Source organism: Sinocyclocheilus rhinocerous, unplaced genomic scaffold (genome assembly GCF_001515625.1).
Source record: "Sinocyclocheilus rhinocerous isolate Xijiao unplaced genomic scaffold, SAMN03320098_v1.1 scaffold6, whole genome shotgun sequence".
Lineage (NCBI taxonomy): Eukaryota > Metazoa > Chordata > Actinopteri > Cypriniformes > Cyprinidae > Sinocyclocheilus > Sinocyclocheilus rhinocerous.
The window spans coordinates 126,396-140,536 of record NW_015661999.1 but is presented as its reverse complement, the minus strand read 5'-3'; the positions used below and the strand labels follow the sequence as shown (position 1 = coordinate 140,536).

Genomic DNA, 14,141 nt, shown 5'->3' with positions numbered 1-14,141 from the left:
CTTTTTTTTTTTTTTTAAAGAAATTAATACTTTCATTTAGCAAGGGAGCATTAAATTACACAAAAGTGACAATAAAGACTTTTAGATTGTCACAAAAAATATTACAAATAAATGCTATTCTTTTGGACTTTCTATTCATCAAAGAATCCTGAAAAAAATGATCACATTTTCCACAAAATATTAGGCATATTATAATAATTTCTGAAGGATCATCAATAAATTACATTTGAAATAAATTACATTTTAAAATATATATATATTAAAATTGAAAACAGCTCTTTTAAATTGTAATAATATTTTTGTATCAAATAAATGAAGCCTTGGTGAGCATAAGACACTTCTTTAAAAAAAAAAAAAAAATCTTAAAAAAAAAAATCTTTGAACAATCTTTGAATTCAAAAGAAGTACTACAGAAAGTAAATTTGGTATATAACAGTGAAAAATAGTGCACAATCTAATTATGATTATATTGTATAGGTATTGTTACATGACATTACATCCAGCTAAAGCTTAGAGGCTTGTCATCTTTTAGCCATGTGACCGTAGCAGGAAGAGAAGTATCATGTTTAACTCGACAATGAAAGCGGACCGTGCTTCCTTTGGGTTGTGTGACATGTTCAGGTGCCCGCACTATTCTTGTGGGCTCTGAAATGAAGCACAACACAGAGAGTAAATCAAGGCATTAATGAACAATAATGAAATGTGTTTTCTTCAAAAGATTCAAAAGTTAGCGTGTGAATATACAAGTAAATCAAGACAGATTTAGTGATTAATGCTTCTGGTCTCACCTTTAACCTCCAGGCGCACCTGATTCTCCATCTTGCCCAGAATGTTACTGGCAACACAAGTGTAGGTGCCTTGGTCTTCTGGCCGGGCTTGTTTAATCTCCAAAGTACCGTTGTGGTACAGCTTGTACTGACCACCATCCAGACCACTGCCTAGACCATTCTTAAACCTAAACACACACGTACAGTATATTCATGTCATTTGTATTCTAAAACCCAAAAGTTTGGGATCAGTAAGCTTTTTTTATTTTTAAGAAATTAATATTTTTCAGTAAAGATGCATTAAATTAATCAAACGTGACAGTGAAGACAACGAAAAATGTCAGTTTCCACAAAAATATAAAGCTGTTTTACAGATGTTTTCAACATCGATAATAAGAAATGTTTCTTGAGCAGCAAATCAGCATATTATTTCTGAAGAATCACTGGAGTAATGGCTGCTGAAAACTGAGTTATTTGAAAAAACAACTCGGAAAACAGTTATTTGAAACTGTAATAATTTTTCATAATACTACGTTTACTGTATTTTTTGAATTTTTGAACGTCAGTGTATCTTTTCAAACAATGAAACAAAAGCTCACCAGCGCAGTAAAGGGAACGGTGAGCCAAAGAAAGGGCAGTCAAGGAAGGTCTTGTTGTTTTCAATGACTTTAATCAGCTGGTTCTTTGGACCTAGCATCCGTGGTGCCATGTCTAGGAAGAAAACAACACTAACATATCACAATCTTGTGACCTCTCTGAATATTTCGAATGGCTGACTCTTTATCGTTTCTAATTCTTACCCAGGATGTTGACAAAAGCATTGGCCAGTAGATAACCATGCTCATTGGAGGCGTTACATTGGTAAACAGCGCTGCTGCCGATCTGGACTGAATGGAACAGGATGGTGTCACCAAGAACTTGCTGGTTCGGGTTTGGCAGTGAACCTGAAGTTACACAAAGAGCAGAAAAATCATCCTCAAAAACAAACTCCTTTGTGTTATGATGAAGTCTGTTAAAGGGGTCATATGATGCAATTTCAAGTTTTCCTTTCTCTTTGGAGTGTTACAAGCTGTTTGTGCATAGATAAGATCCCTAAAGTTGCAAAGACTAAAATCTCAAACCCAAAGAGATATTCTTCACAAAAGTTAAGACTCGTCCACGCCCTCCTAAAACGTCTTGTTTAAACACGCCCCCACATGTCTACATCACTGTGCCGCGCTTTTTCAGACCGATGAGCTTTGTAAAAATCGAAAGGCGTTTCAGAAAGGCGGGGCATAGAGGAGAAACAATAATGTACAGTATGTAGAAAATAATGAGTTTTTTGAACCTTAAACCCCATAAACACATTGCATTACACCAAATACACAAAATAATGTTCTTTTTAGCAACGTCATATGACCCCTTTAAAGTCAGAAAAGCAACAGTTCTCAGTTTCAGTACTCACTTTCGATAGGTTCTCCATTCACCAGCCATTGGATAGTGGGTTTAGGGTTCCCTCTGGCACGACAAACTAATCGTCCATTCTCATCAGGGGCAAGCACCAGATTGGTGGGCTTATCTAGCCAATAGGGAGCAGCTGTACAGGGCAATAAAGAAATCTTAAAATTAGAATAAAAGAAACAGCATGTATCTCATGAACAAGACGCATCATTTGTCTTTTCTCTACGGCTCACCTTTGACCTGGACTTCAACGGAATGGCGAATACTGCCGATCTTGTTGCTGGCCATGCAGGTGTAGTCGCCAGAGTCCTCCTCGGACACATTGAAGATGCGTAAAGTTTTACCGAAATTCTCGATCTTGACTTTTTTGGACGGGAGGTCTGCTCCTCTTTTAAACCAATCAATGGTAGGAGTTGGGCTGGAAAAATGAAAGATGAAAAAAAAAAACAGATAAAAAAGAACACAACATCACTTAATTATAATTTGAGAAATCTAAGAACTAATACTAATACTGATGTATATAGAGCTTTTGGTAACTGAATATGCTGTATACACCAGTGTTGTTATTGTTAAAGACCCCCTGTGGTGAAAATGAAGTTTACCATGTGCAAATTCATCAGTTAACACCATTTCTGAGCATTTTCTCCTTAAAACTATGGCGTACTAAAGACTTAAGTCTTAAAAACATGGCTTGAAACCATCCCTTTTCCTACTGTGTTTGCTGTAAATTACAGCAACGTGTTTATTTCTTGAGGAATCTAAGGTCATTTGGAACAAATAATAAGATCCTGCTGTTGTTTTATCAATCTGTAATACAGAATCAAATTATATAATCAAAGGTGGGGAGGAAAGTAGGCCTCACGGTTTCCAGAAATGTGGAAGTGCTCACTTGTGATTTGTATTGTAGCTCATTATGTATTTATATGTTGTTATTATTGTATGGAGTTTATTTGGGAGGTAACTGTAACAGTGTGGTGTTGTGTAGTGTGTTTTGAATGTGAGACGATGTATGCTTTGGGATGCAAGACAATTTTTGGATGAAATTCCAACAATAAAAGTGAAACTGAAATTGAAAAATGTCATTGTAGTGCTTCAGATGAGTGACAGCTTTTTAGTGATTATAAAGGGAGCGCTCTTTGTGTGATTTCTAATCCATTCAGAACTACTTCATACTTACTACTTCAGTTAACGGAGTGAAAGTGGAGCTGAGCTGGTGCGATTGAGTGGAGGTGGGCACTAGTTAGCATATTTATATCTGCGTATATCAGGGGTAGGCAAGTTCGGTCCTAGAGAGCCGCTGTCCTGCAGAGTTTAGCTCTAACCTTGAAAAAAAAAACTCACCTCCCTATAGCCTTAGTAATCCTGAAGACATTGATTAGCTTGTTCAGGTGTGTTTGATTAGGGTTGGAGCTAAACTCTGCAGGACAGCGTATACTAAATGAGATAAGGTTGTAGAGATACACTGAAGCCCTTACATAAAGAAATTATTTTCATGGAAAAAACATTTAATTTTGTCATTATGTCATTTTGATTATCAAAGATGAGTTTTAAGGGATAAAATAGTGACTGCAGCAGGAAGACTTAACTACAACTAAAACTATTAAAAATAGTTTTCGGTAACTAAAATAAATTGAAAACACAAAAATTACTAAAACTGAATAAAAATAAATTAAAGCCAAATAGAAATATAAAAAACTAAGAAAATGACAAAAGCACATAGAAAAATGAAAACTGAAAATATAAAAATAAAAGCTAATTCTATATTAATAAGTATGAGAACATTATATAAATATCACTAAAATAACACTCACACTCCAGCTGCTACACACTCCAGAAGAAGCTGTTCCCCTCGGAGCACTATCTTGGAGCTGGACAAGCCCTTTGGAGACAGAAAGGTAGGCTGGGTTTCTGGTACATTACGTGCTGTGGGAAAAAAAAAAAAGAGAAACTTGTTAACATGCACAGAAAGACACATGGTTTGAGCTAGGAGCTTAATTACAGTACACAAAATTATGAAAAACCTAATTTTGGTTGCACTGTTATGGATTATATACAACTTGCTAATTCTAAATACACACACACACATACACGCACACACAATATACATTCGCAAATGTGAGAGACAAAGTCAGAATGAACTCTATAGGAAAGAGTTAATTCTAACTCTCTAAAGGAAATAAATCATTTGTGAAATATCTATTTTTTATTTTTTTTTTTACATAAAAATTGTCACATTACCAGTGGTAAACTGGGTACATGTTATATATAACCAGTTTTAAAATATTATTAGAATTTCAAATAACGGATTTCTATTTTTAAATATTAAAAATTGTACTTATTCCTCTGATGTCAAAAATTATTTTTCAGTCACATGATCCTACATAAATCATTCTAATATGCTGATTTGGTGCTCAAGGAATATATCTTATTGTCAATGTTAAAACCAGTTGTGCAGCTTAATATTTTTATGGAAATCGTGATTCAATCTTTCAGGATTCTTGATGAATACAAAGTTCAAAAGAACAGCCTTGACTTAATAAATGTCTTTATTCTCACATTTGATGCATCCTTAATGAACAAAAGTATTAGTTCTTTAAAAAATATTAGTGACCTCAAACTTTTTTAACCAATTATTTCTGTAATATTTATGTTATTCATGAAAGCATAAAAGATATAACTGTGATGACAGACAGATGGTTAGACATAAAATCCTGGTTATGTAAAGACAGACAATCTTCTCCCTGAGGAAGACTTGATGAGCATGGCAGTATTAGTCCCTATTGTAATGCATATCTATCAGTAAGATTAGCTCTCAGTTATTAGCATTGCCAGCAGTGCTCTAGGAGAGGGAGTGACAACAGCCTTTGTTGGTGACATCAAGTGGGAGGACAACGTCTGGGAGATTAGACTATGAAGCTGCCAGGAACACATGTTTCACACCACTGTCACGTGTGTCTGTGGTGACAGCAGTGCCAGTTCCCTGTCAGTGCGACCACACAATGCCCTGGTGGAGACTATATACGAATGACTCAAGAGACAAGATAACTTTAAAAAACTTATGTTGTATGATCCTGACAATATTGTCATATATGGATATTTGGGTCTATCTCAAAAAGCCATCAAGAACATGCCTGGGTCATATGTAATCCCAAAATCAATCAATCAATCACACAAATTATATAATTAAATTTAATTAAATTTTTTTTTTTTTTTTTTTAATTACATTTTTTGTAGTTTTTTTTTTTAACATTCAACAAATTGAAAGATTAAGATTCTAGAATTTAAATAATAAAAACATTAAATAGCTATAGTATAATATAGTATAAATAGTATTTATCATGGTAAATAAAAATTAATTTGAAAATAAAATAAAATTCTGATCATAATACAATGAGAATCATCCTATAAAAACATTTTTAAAATATACATATTTAAAAAAAAAAAAAAATTCTGAAACAATTATTTGGGGGATTTATGCAAAAGTTTTTTTTTTTTTTAACCATTTGATTTCTTGGTTAAATATATGATCCAGGTTTGTTTGTGACAAGGTTTCAATTTTACCCATTTTCTTCATATATTCATTTCCAGCCTTAGGCCATTTCCTTGGATACATATGTGAGGATTTGCACATGGTAATCATTGCTGAAATTTGGATTGAAGTTGATGAAATATTAATGAGCACCTCTTGACTAATCTCCTTGACTCCATTTCTATATCTCCATATGAGCAATGTGATTAGGATAATTAAAGCAATTTCAATTGAAATGTGAATACTTTTCCTTCAAACTATGACAGAATTTTGCCTACCCCAAAACTGCATAGAGAATCATGTATTAAAAAAACTGTAAGTAACCTAAGCACTGAGTGGTAAGTTCTACAGTCTATAAATACTATGTGGAACATCTTAGTTTACATTGTATATTATATAACAGACACACTATCTCTGCCTTTCCTCTGCTGTATGTGGTTAGAAACAGCAGCGCTAATTCAGTTAGTGTTGTTTTACAGAAGCATACAGATAACAGGCTAGCTGTGTGTGGAACTCACCACCATACAGATCAGTGGAGTTGAGAAACGTGTCATTATAAGGTTCCTCTGTGAATAAAGTTGCAGTTTAATCAACATACAATTACAGAAAAAAAATCTTCACTAAATTACAACTAGGAAGAACAGAACAATTCTGGATCAAAATGGAAGATGGACAGTCCTTCAAACCTCTTACCGAAACTGTGATAGTAATCAAATGAAGAGTCTCCAAATTAAAGTGCAATAAGACAACTATCACTGTATCACAGATAAATGTCCACTGACATACTGCAATACTACCTCCTCACCACTAGATGGACCACAATATTCACATATACCTTAGCAGCACAGCAACATATCAGTTACATCAAATTAAAGATAACAAGTGATCCTGAAGAAATCACCACTCACTTGTTAGCACTTTTAGGGTGTAGGGGTTCTTCTGCTGAATGGTGTGTGTGAACTCGAAGCGAGCGGTGCAGCTGTAGTCAGTGGTGGCATCTTTGGCCAGAACATTGGAGAAGAATAAGTCACCGTTCAAGCCCATCGACACCCTCTTGTCCTGTAGTATGGGCATAATGACTGTGGGGGAAAAAGAGAAGACAATCCAGACTCATTTGTTCAACTTAATTTGACGTGCAATAGCCGACAGGCAGCAGAAGAAATGATGCTCAAGATGAGTGTGGGAATCACAGAAGCATGATTATCATCTTCTGGCCTGAAACATCACAAGGATCAGTAAATTTGTCACTCAAGTGAAGGAGCAGTGTGGAAGAGTGTGAGATGAAAACGAGATGTACTGCACTAATCAACATTGAGTCTGGATTTAATAATGATGTCTCTGGCTTTTTGGACTAAAGTGTTGTGATCACATGACATTCTAGTAATGGATATGAATATCATGTGCAAAGCAGTAAGACAGTATCTTAAAGGTGAAGTGAGTTGTTTTTCCAATGTTAAAATATAGGGAATTAGAAATATTAGAGATCTTTAAATTTATTGTATCAGTTGAAAATGTATTATTTAGAGTACTTGTGCATGCTCACTTGCCCTATTTTAATTATATTTTTAATTATTAATATTTGACAAAAATACTAATGATTTAATTACTGTACATTACAATGTTGTAGCATGTTAAGGAATTGAGTTTTTAGTGTTTTATTTTTAATAATTTTTGAAAAAAAGCATAGAATTTTAATCATGATAGGTTTATACGTCATCATTTACTTATATGGAGGAAATGGGCTTCCATACAACCTAGAAAAATTGGGCAGAGTTATCTGTCTGTCTGACAAATGAACATGGAAAGGAGTGTTCAAGGAAGTTCTTCATCGAAATGTGTACATACTATGAAAGTAGTGGGAATTCAAGCTAGAAACCCCTTCACCTTTAAGATTCATAATATATGCCTTCTCATTATCACTGCCACATTTCAAAAGAGCCGTCTGTGGCTGTACTAATGACAAACACAGTCAATATGTGCGATCAGTGCTTTGTAGCGTGTGTTTATGCTGCCTGATTCTAGGTCTGTTGAAATGTCTCAGTGCCATGCTTGTTTCTGCTCTCTCAGCTTTTTGTCAGGTAGTGCAGATTCGCATACATGCACTAGCTCAGCACTAACGGACACTTCTGTGCAGAGGACAGACACAGACCACAAAGTAAGGGGAAGTGAGAGGGAGATAAGAGAAAGAGGTAAAAGAGAGCATGAAGGTGATGACTGAATGCCAAAGCGATGGAGAGGAGGGTTAAGGTTAAGAAATGAGACACAATCAATCGTAGAAAGTGATGAGCAACACTCACAGCTGTCCATCCAGAAGGTTTCAGGAGGGGGGAGACCAGGAGGAGGGTTGCAGGGCAGGACGAGTGATTCCCCCTCACGCACAACCACAGGCTCCAAAACCTCCTTCGGCCACAACGGAGACTCTGAGTAATGGAGACAAGTTTACCAGATTAGGGAAGATAACATAACTCAATCTATGAGAGATCATGCTGAATTATGCATTCTGTATGCATGGTATTTTTAAAGGGATAAGTCACTCAAAAATGTCACTGTTGTTCCAAACCTGTACGACTTTCTTCCTTCTTTTCTTTTTTGGAAACCGAAACTATAATAAAGCTCCATAAACGTATCATAAAAGTAGTCCATATGACACTATATAACAAGTTTTCTAAAAGCATACAATCATTCTGTATGAGGAACAAACCAAAATTTCAGACTGAAAATTCAAATGATGCCATTTTCAATGTCAATGATATCAAATTACAATGTCAGATGTTTTGTAACAAACTGTGTTGTGTAAAATTAAAAAATGATGAAACAGATCAAATATGAGACCTACGGTTGAGAGGTGGCTTATCAGTCTGTTCCTACTTAAAATAAAGCACAAGTAATATGGACAACTTTACCGATACTTTTTTGTCATTTTTGGTGACAAAATCTTATTTTGTGTTGCATGGAACAATGAAAGTCATATGGGTTTGAAACAACATGCCAATGACTAAATGATGACATTATTTCATTTTAGGGTCAACTATCTCTTTAAATTTCAATCTGACAGCATTTTAGAGCCACTATTTAAAATTAAGATTACGAGAGTGAAGTTGTTGCATTGTGAGTTTTAAGTGAGTCAAAAGTCTTGAAATATTAACTTTATTCTCAAAATATTACATTTTGCAAATACTTTTTTCTCGTATTGCTATCAGTAATTTTGACTTTATTATCAAAATATTACAACTTTAATCTCTCTTTAATCAATGCTATGACTTTATTCTCATAATTTTGACTTTATTTTCCAAATATTGTGACTTTATTATTCTTTATTTTTTATGTGGCACTAAAACACCTTTGTACTATCATATGACTTCAGAAGATACTGTAGCGTAAGTCACATGAACAACTTTTATGATACTTTTGTCTGTTTTGATGACAAAATCTTATCTTTTTGTGTTCCACAGAAGAAAGAAAGTCATATGAGAAACATAACATATAGGTAACATAACAACATGATGTAAAGTGAATGATGAAACATTTTTGGATAAACTATTTCTTTACAGACAGTTTGCATTATGTGCATGTTGTGTACATGTTGTGTTTTGACATAACCCTCACTTGACACTCGTAGTAGGATTTTGTTGGAAATCGCCGTGCCAAATTCGTTGGAGGCGAAGCACTGGTACTCTCCTTCATAATCTTCCGATTTCCCGCTGCTTCTGATCTCCAGTGTTCCGGAACGACTCCGCATGATCACCCGCGGGTCCTTCCCCACGTTAAAGAACTTCCCATTCCGCCGCCACTGAAATCTGCACAAACAGTTACAAATAGGACGTGAGCCAACTTGACGCTGTTTATGTAATAGGTCAATTTTTGGAGGTTTTTAATAAGGGGATTTACACACACATCAAACTGATAACAACAAAGATGTGAATACCAAACCAAAGTTGGCATGAGATGGGCTTTTTCTAAATCCATGAAATCTATTTTCTACATGCACTTATTCTGAACAATTCATCAGTTTATATGATTCATTGTTTAAAAAGCATTTTGACATTTAATCTTCTGGTGAAATGAGAGACTTCTCTCTGGTGACATATGGTGGATCATTTTATCCTCATGAACCCGCCCTTTTTCATACAACCCCCTGAAAGCTTGCATTCAGATAGGCCTCTATCCAATCAACAACTTTTTTTTCAATAATCCGATTAATTCGGATGTATGTCAAAATTTAAAGAAAACATCTGTCACTACTTCCACCTGATTGCGACTTTAAAAACTTGTAGGATTGCGTGCTTGGAGTTGACTGGGTGCCATCTACTAACCTACTGAATATTCTGTGAGCGTGAACACTAAACTAAGCGTATTATTAGACCACAATGGTTTTGCAGACTGGCCTGAGTGGAAGGTTTTGTAAAGCCCAACAGACCACCAAACAAAAACAGGCCCTCTGAATGGCCACACTGTGTTGAGCTGGTCAGGCCTGCTTTTCACAAACAAGCACAAGGGACCGGAGCCAGAGTGAGCACCCCTGCATATCTGATGGCATGAGAAGGGTACAAGAGGGAGGGAGGGTGGACAAAGCTGGTAGTGCCACTGTCAGGTTGGGGCACTGGGTGTCACTCTCACAAAAATGTGCTGGTCTTTGTCAAGCCGAGACTAATGGATGTCAGGTTTAATTCGAGAGCGACAGAAAAGGAAGAATGAGAGACAGAGAAGTAACGCGAAAGTGGATGTATACAGTAAGAGGTTGCTGACAAACTGGAAATGTAAAAGTGGCGAGAGATGACAAAAAGGACGAGACGGCACAAAGAAAAAAGGTTTCATCCATTCTCACGTTGGCACTGGTTTCCCCTTGGCCTCGCATTCAATGATGATGTTATCTCTGGGGTCCACAATGTAGTCCTTTAGTGACTGCTTTACAATGGTGGGGGGCTGTTTCACTGTGGAGGGAGGGACAAAGATAGTCACTGAGAAAGAGCGCTTAACTCAATGCTATATGCAAGCACTGCATTTCTTGAAAAATGGTTGTTCAATTCACTCTCATGGTAACATACAAAATAAAAGACATCATAAATCACTCATTCTTTGTTAATTACATACATACATTATAAACTCTTTGCCCCTTGTGTGTTTGTTTACTAAATATATAGGTTAATTTGACTATGTTAGCAGCTAACAATAAGTTTGTTACTGGAGCTACGTTTATCATTTTACTGTGTTTACACCAATTTCCCCCCAAAATAAATGCAAAAATGTTAAGAATTGTATATATTCAGTATGACCTTTGCAAAAATGTATGGGAGATTGTAGGATGTAGCTATGAACAACATTCAGTGAACACAGTAAAGCTCTATATAGCTACTATTGCGTATAATTTAGCAGGCAAGCAAAAAGCATCCAGAACTACAACTATCTATTATATAATATAAATTTTGTCAATGGACGAGTGCAACAGTCAGGTTGTGGAAGTAAAATAGTAAAGTAAGGTAAAGATACCATTCATTTTCTCCATAGGGGAACTGATTTTTCACAATAACTTATGAAGCTTTAAAAAGAGTTTTTACTTATACTGTGCGCTACAAGGTGTTAATCGCTGGTATGTGCTTTGGTCCCGCATTATTTCACATTTTTTTTAAATAATCATAACAGTGGAATTTCGGATGAAAAACAACATTACCCATGATTCTGTAGAGAAATCTCCACCAGTCAGAGAACCGTGACAAGCAAATCACGACAAAATAACTTTAGAGCTCACCCATTCCCATGAAGCACTGCGAATTTCCCTACATCCTCAAACAACTTACATTTTTGTATATATATGCATATTTTGCCATAAACATAAAATGTATTGTTTCTATATACACAATATCTCTCTCTCCTCCAGCTGTTCCTGTTAGGGGTTCCTGCATAGCCATTTGGCACATGTTTTACAATGGAAGCGTTTCTATATCCATAATCAACATCTTTCAAATCAATAGTTTTAAATTTCTCAATTTTTTTTTAAAGGGGTGGTTGACTGGTTTTTTTATAGGCTTGATTGTGTTTATGGGTTGCAGTCTAACATGTGTTAATGCTTCGTTTGTTAAAAAACACATTATTTTTCACATAATTTACCTTTATTCCACACCTCTCTGTCCCTTCTCCTCTGAACGCGCTGATCATTTCCTGCTTTTATGAAGCCCCTCCCTCAGAAATACACAATGTACCAGTCGTTTTTGTAGGCATTAAACTGCCAGAATTTTAAAAGACGATATCTCCGTTTGCATTGAACATTCAGCTTCGTAACTTTGCAGATATTGTTTATGATCAAACAGCAACATTACACACTAACTAACATTAAAAAAGTGAAATCGCAATCAACCACCCCTTTAAATCAATTATGTCATTCGTAGTGCATCATGGGACAGTGCTTTCTCTATTCAAAACAGTTAAGTGCACAGTCTGGGAATTTTGTCTTTTTGGCTGATTTTCAAATACTTTATTTTTTTATTATAAATCAAAGTTTGTAATGCTGTGATTCACCTTGTAGCTGGTTGGTTTGGGTCATGGCTTATAACTCTTAAAGCCTTTTTTAAAATCTCCATGGAAAAACACTTGCAGGCACTAAAAACGTGGACGGGCACTGTTGCACTCTATTGCATTCCACCAAATTGTAGCTATTAGCCTCTGTGTTCACTGTATATTATACTCATTGAACTTGATACACGATTAGCCACAAGATTCCTGACTGCTCTACTCTACTTCTAGCTGGCTCCGAACTGTGGGTATTCTGGCATGGCTAACAAACTCCTGAAGTAATCCTTCCCTTCAAAGACATGGCCTGCCAAAAACACATGCTCTTGGGCTTACATTAGAATATTAATCAGCTTTAATAAATGATAGACTTTATAATTTATCTAGAGTAGCACAGTGAACTTATGTGAGCTCTGTTGAGACTGTGTTTGAGGGTCTTTTCAATAGTTTTTCCGGCCTGTGTTGGCTCTGATTGTAAAAAGAGATTGGGCAATCTCCAACAGCAATTCAGTAATAAGTCTGTTCTTTAGATTTCCGAAGTGATAAGTTTAGTTGTAAGCCGTATTAAAACCAGCTGCTGATTTAATGAACAAGTTAATCCGTGTTAATGAAGCACTTACGCTCTTCCTGGATCTTTGCTGTTAGTTCCAAGGAGGGGCGGATGGAGAGAAAAACAGTTTAGTTGTGTGAATAGTTAACAGAGAGTGAGGAAACATGGCTATAGTGATGGCAACAATTAAAACATTTACGTTAATGTATTAAAATTGCTACTAAACTACTGTTATAAGACAAGACAAAAATATTTATTTTAGTTAATGGCTGCTAAACCGCAAAATATGATTGCTACAGTTATTATACATACAATGCTATGTCTACTTCAACATAATAACACCAAAAATAGCAACCAAAGAAATAAACCTACCTGTTAATGGGCCACCAGATGAATGAAGTGAAGAGAAAATTGCATAAAAAAAAAAACAGAGAGAGGGGAAATAATTTTAAGAAAGAAAAAAGCACATCGAATCAAAAATACATCACTGTCACATTAGCAAATCATAATCGGTGCATTTGTCTTCCCATATGGCAGCATATTTAATCTTCGACTGTCTCTCTTTGTCAGTCTGTTAAAGTGACAGGCCTTGCGGGGGGGTTTCTCACATTCGATAATAACCACAATCAATGTGATGTATGTTCTCAGAAGAGTCAAAAATTGCTTTTGCGATTATGATTTGCTAATTAAAGGAATATGACCTTCATCAGTTTTTAGTACCAGAAAGCATCCATGTGTCTGTTGTGCTTTCCATAGCAAGAGGTGCATCTCTGGCTCTGTGTCATTCATCATCTGACATCAATCATAGCACATATGCAAGGTCACAGGGGGATGGGACGTCATGAGCAACATATGTGTTAGTGTGTGTGAGCGCATGTGTAAGGTCAGCACATTTGGGGAGAGGGCGATACTGGGAGTGAAGGATCATTAGGGATTTAAATAATGGAGAGATGCTAAGAGTTACATCTCAAGTTCAATTCATCTTTTAAATCAGGGGTCTTCTGCAGGGGGTCTGATGATTATTGTTCGTACATGATGAAATTTGTGACCCTGGACCACAAAACCAGTCTTAAGTCGCTGGGGTATATTTTTAGCAATAGCCAAAAATACATTGTATGGGTCAAAATTATAGATTTTTCTTTTATGCCAAAAATCATTAGGATATTAAGTAAAGATCATGTTCCATGAAGATATTTTGTAAATTTCCTACTGCAAATATATTAAAACTTAATTTTTGATTAGTAATATGCATTGCTAAGGACTTCATTTGGACAACTTTAAAGGCAATTTTCTCAATATTTTGATTTTTTTGCACCCTCAGATTCCAGATTTTCACAAACCATAGGATAGG

At 35.6% G+C, this 14,141-nt stretch overlaps 1 protein-coding gene across 1 annotated transcript in view; it reads right to left on the bottom strand.

Annotated features, from left to right (window-relative positions):
- The window catches only part of LOC107727176 (neurofascin-like), a 60,948-nt gene that overhangs the window by 24,961 nt on the left and 21,846 nt on the right, over positions 1 to 14,141 (bottom strand). Inside the window, exons 4-16 of the mRNA XM_016536961.1 lie at positions 12,861 to 12,878; positions 10,562 to 10,667; positions 9,343 to 9,533; positions 8,034 to 8,156; positions 6,645 to 6,815; positions 6,255 to 6,302; positions 4,019 to 4,130; positions 2,441 to 2,625; positions 2,212 to 2,343; positions 1,568 to 1,711; positions 1,367 to 1,478; positions 789 to 955; positions 498 to 645 (exon numbers count right to left, since the gene is read on the bottom strand). Of these exons, the coding sequence (XP_016392447.1) occupies positions 498 to 645; positions 789 to 955; positions 1,367 to 1,478; positions 1,568 to 1,711; positions 2,212 to 2,343; positions 2,441 to 2,625; positions 4,019 to 4,130; positions 6,255 to 6,302; positions 6,645 to 6,815; positions 8,034 to 8,156; positions 9,343 to 9,533; positions 10,562 to 10,667; positions 12,861 to 12,878 (1,657 nt within the window). The remainder of the gene's footprint in view (positions 1 to 497; positions 646 to 788; positions 956 to 1,366; positions 1,479 to 1,567; positions 1,712 to 2,211; positions 2,344 to 2,440; positions 2,626 to 4,018; positions 4,131 to 6,254; positions 6,303 to 6,644; positions 6,816 to 8,033; positions 8,157 to 9,342; positions 9,534 to 10,561; positions 10,668 to 12,860; positions 12,879 to 14,141) is intronic.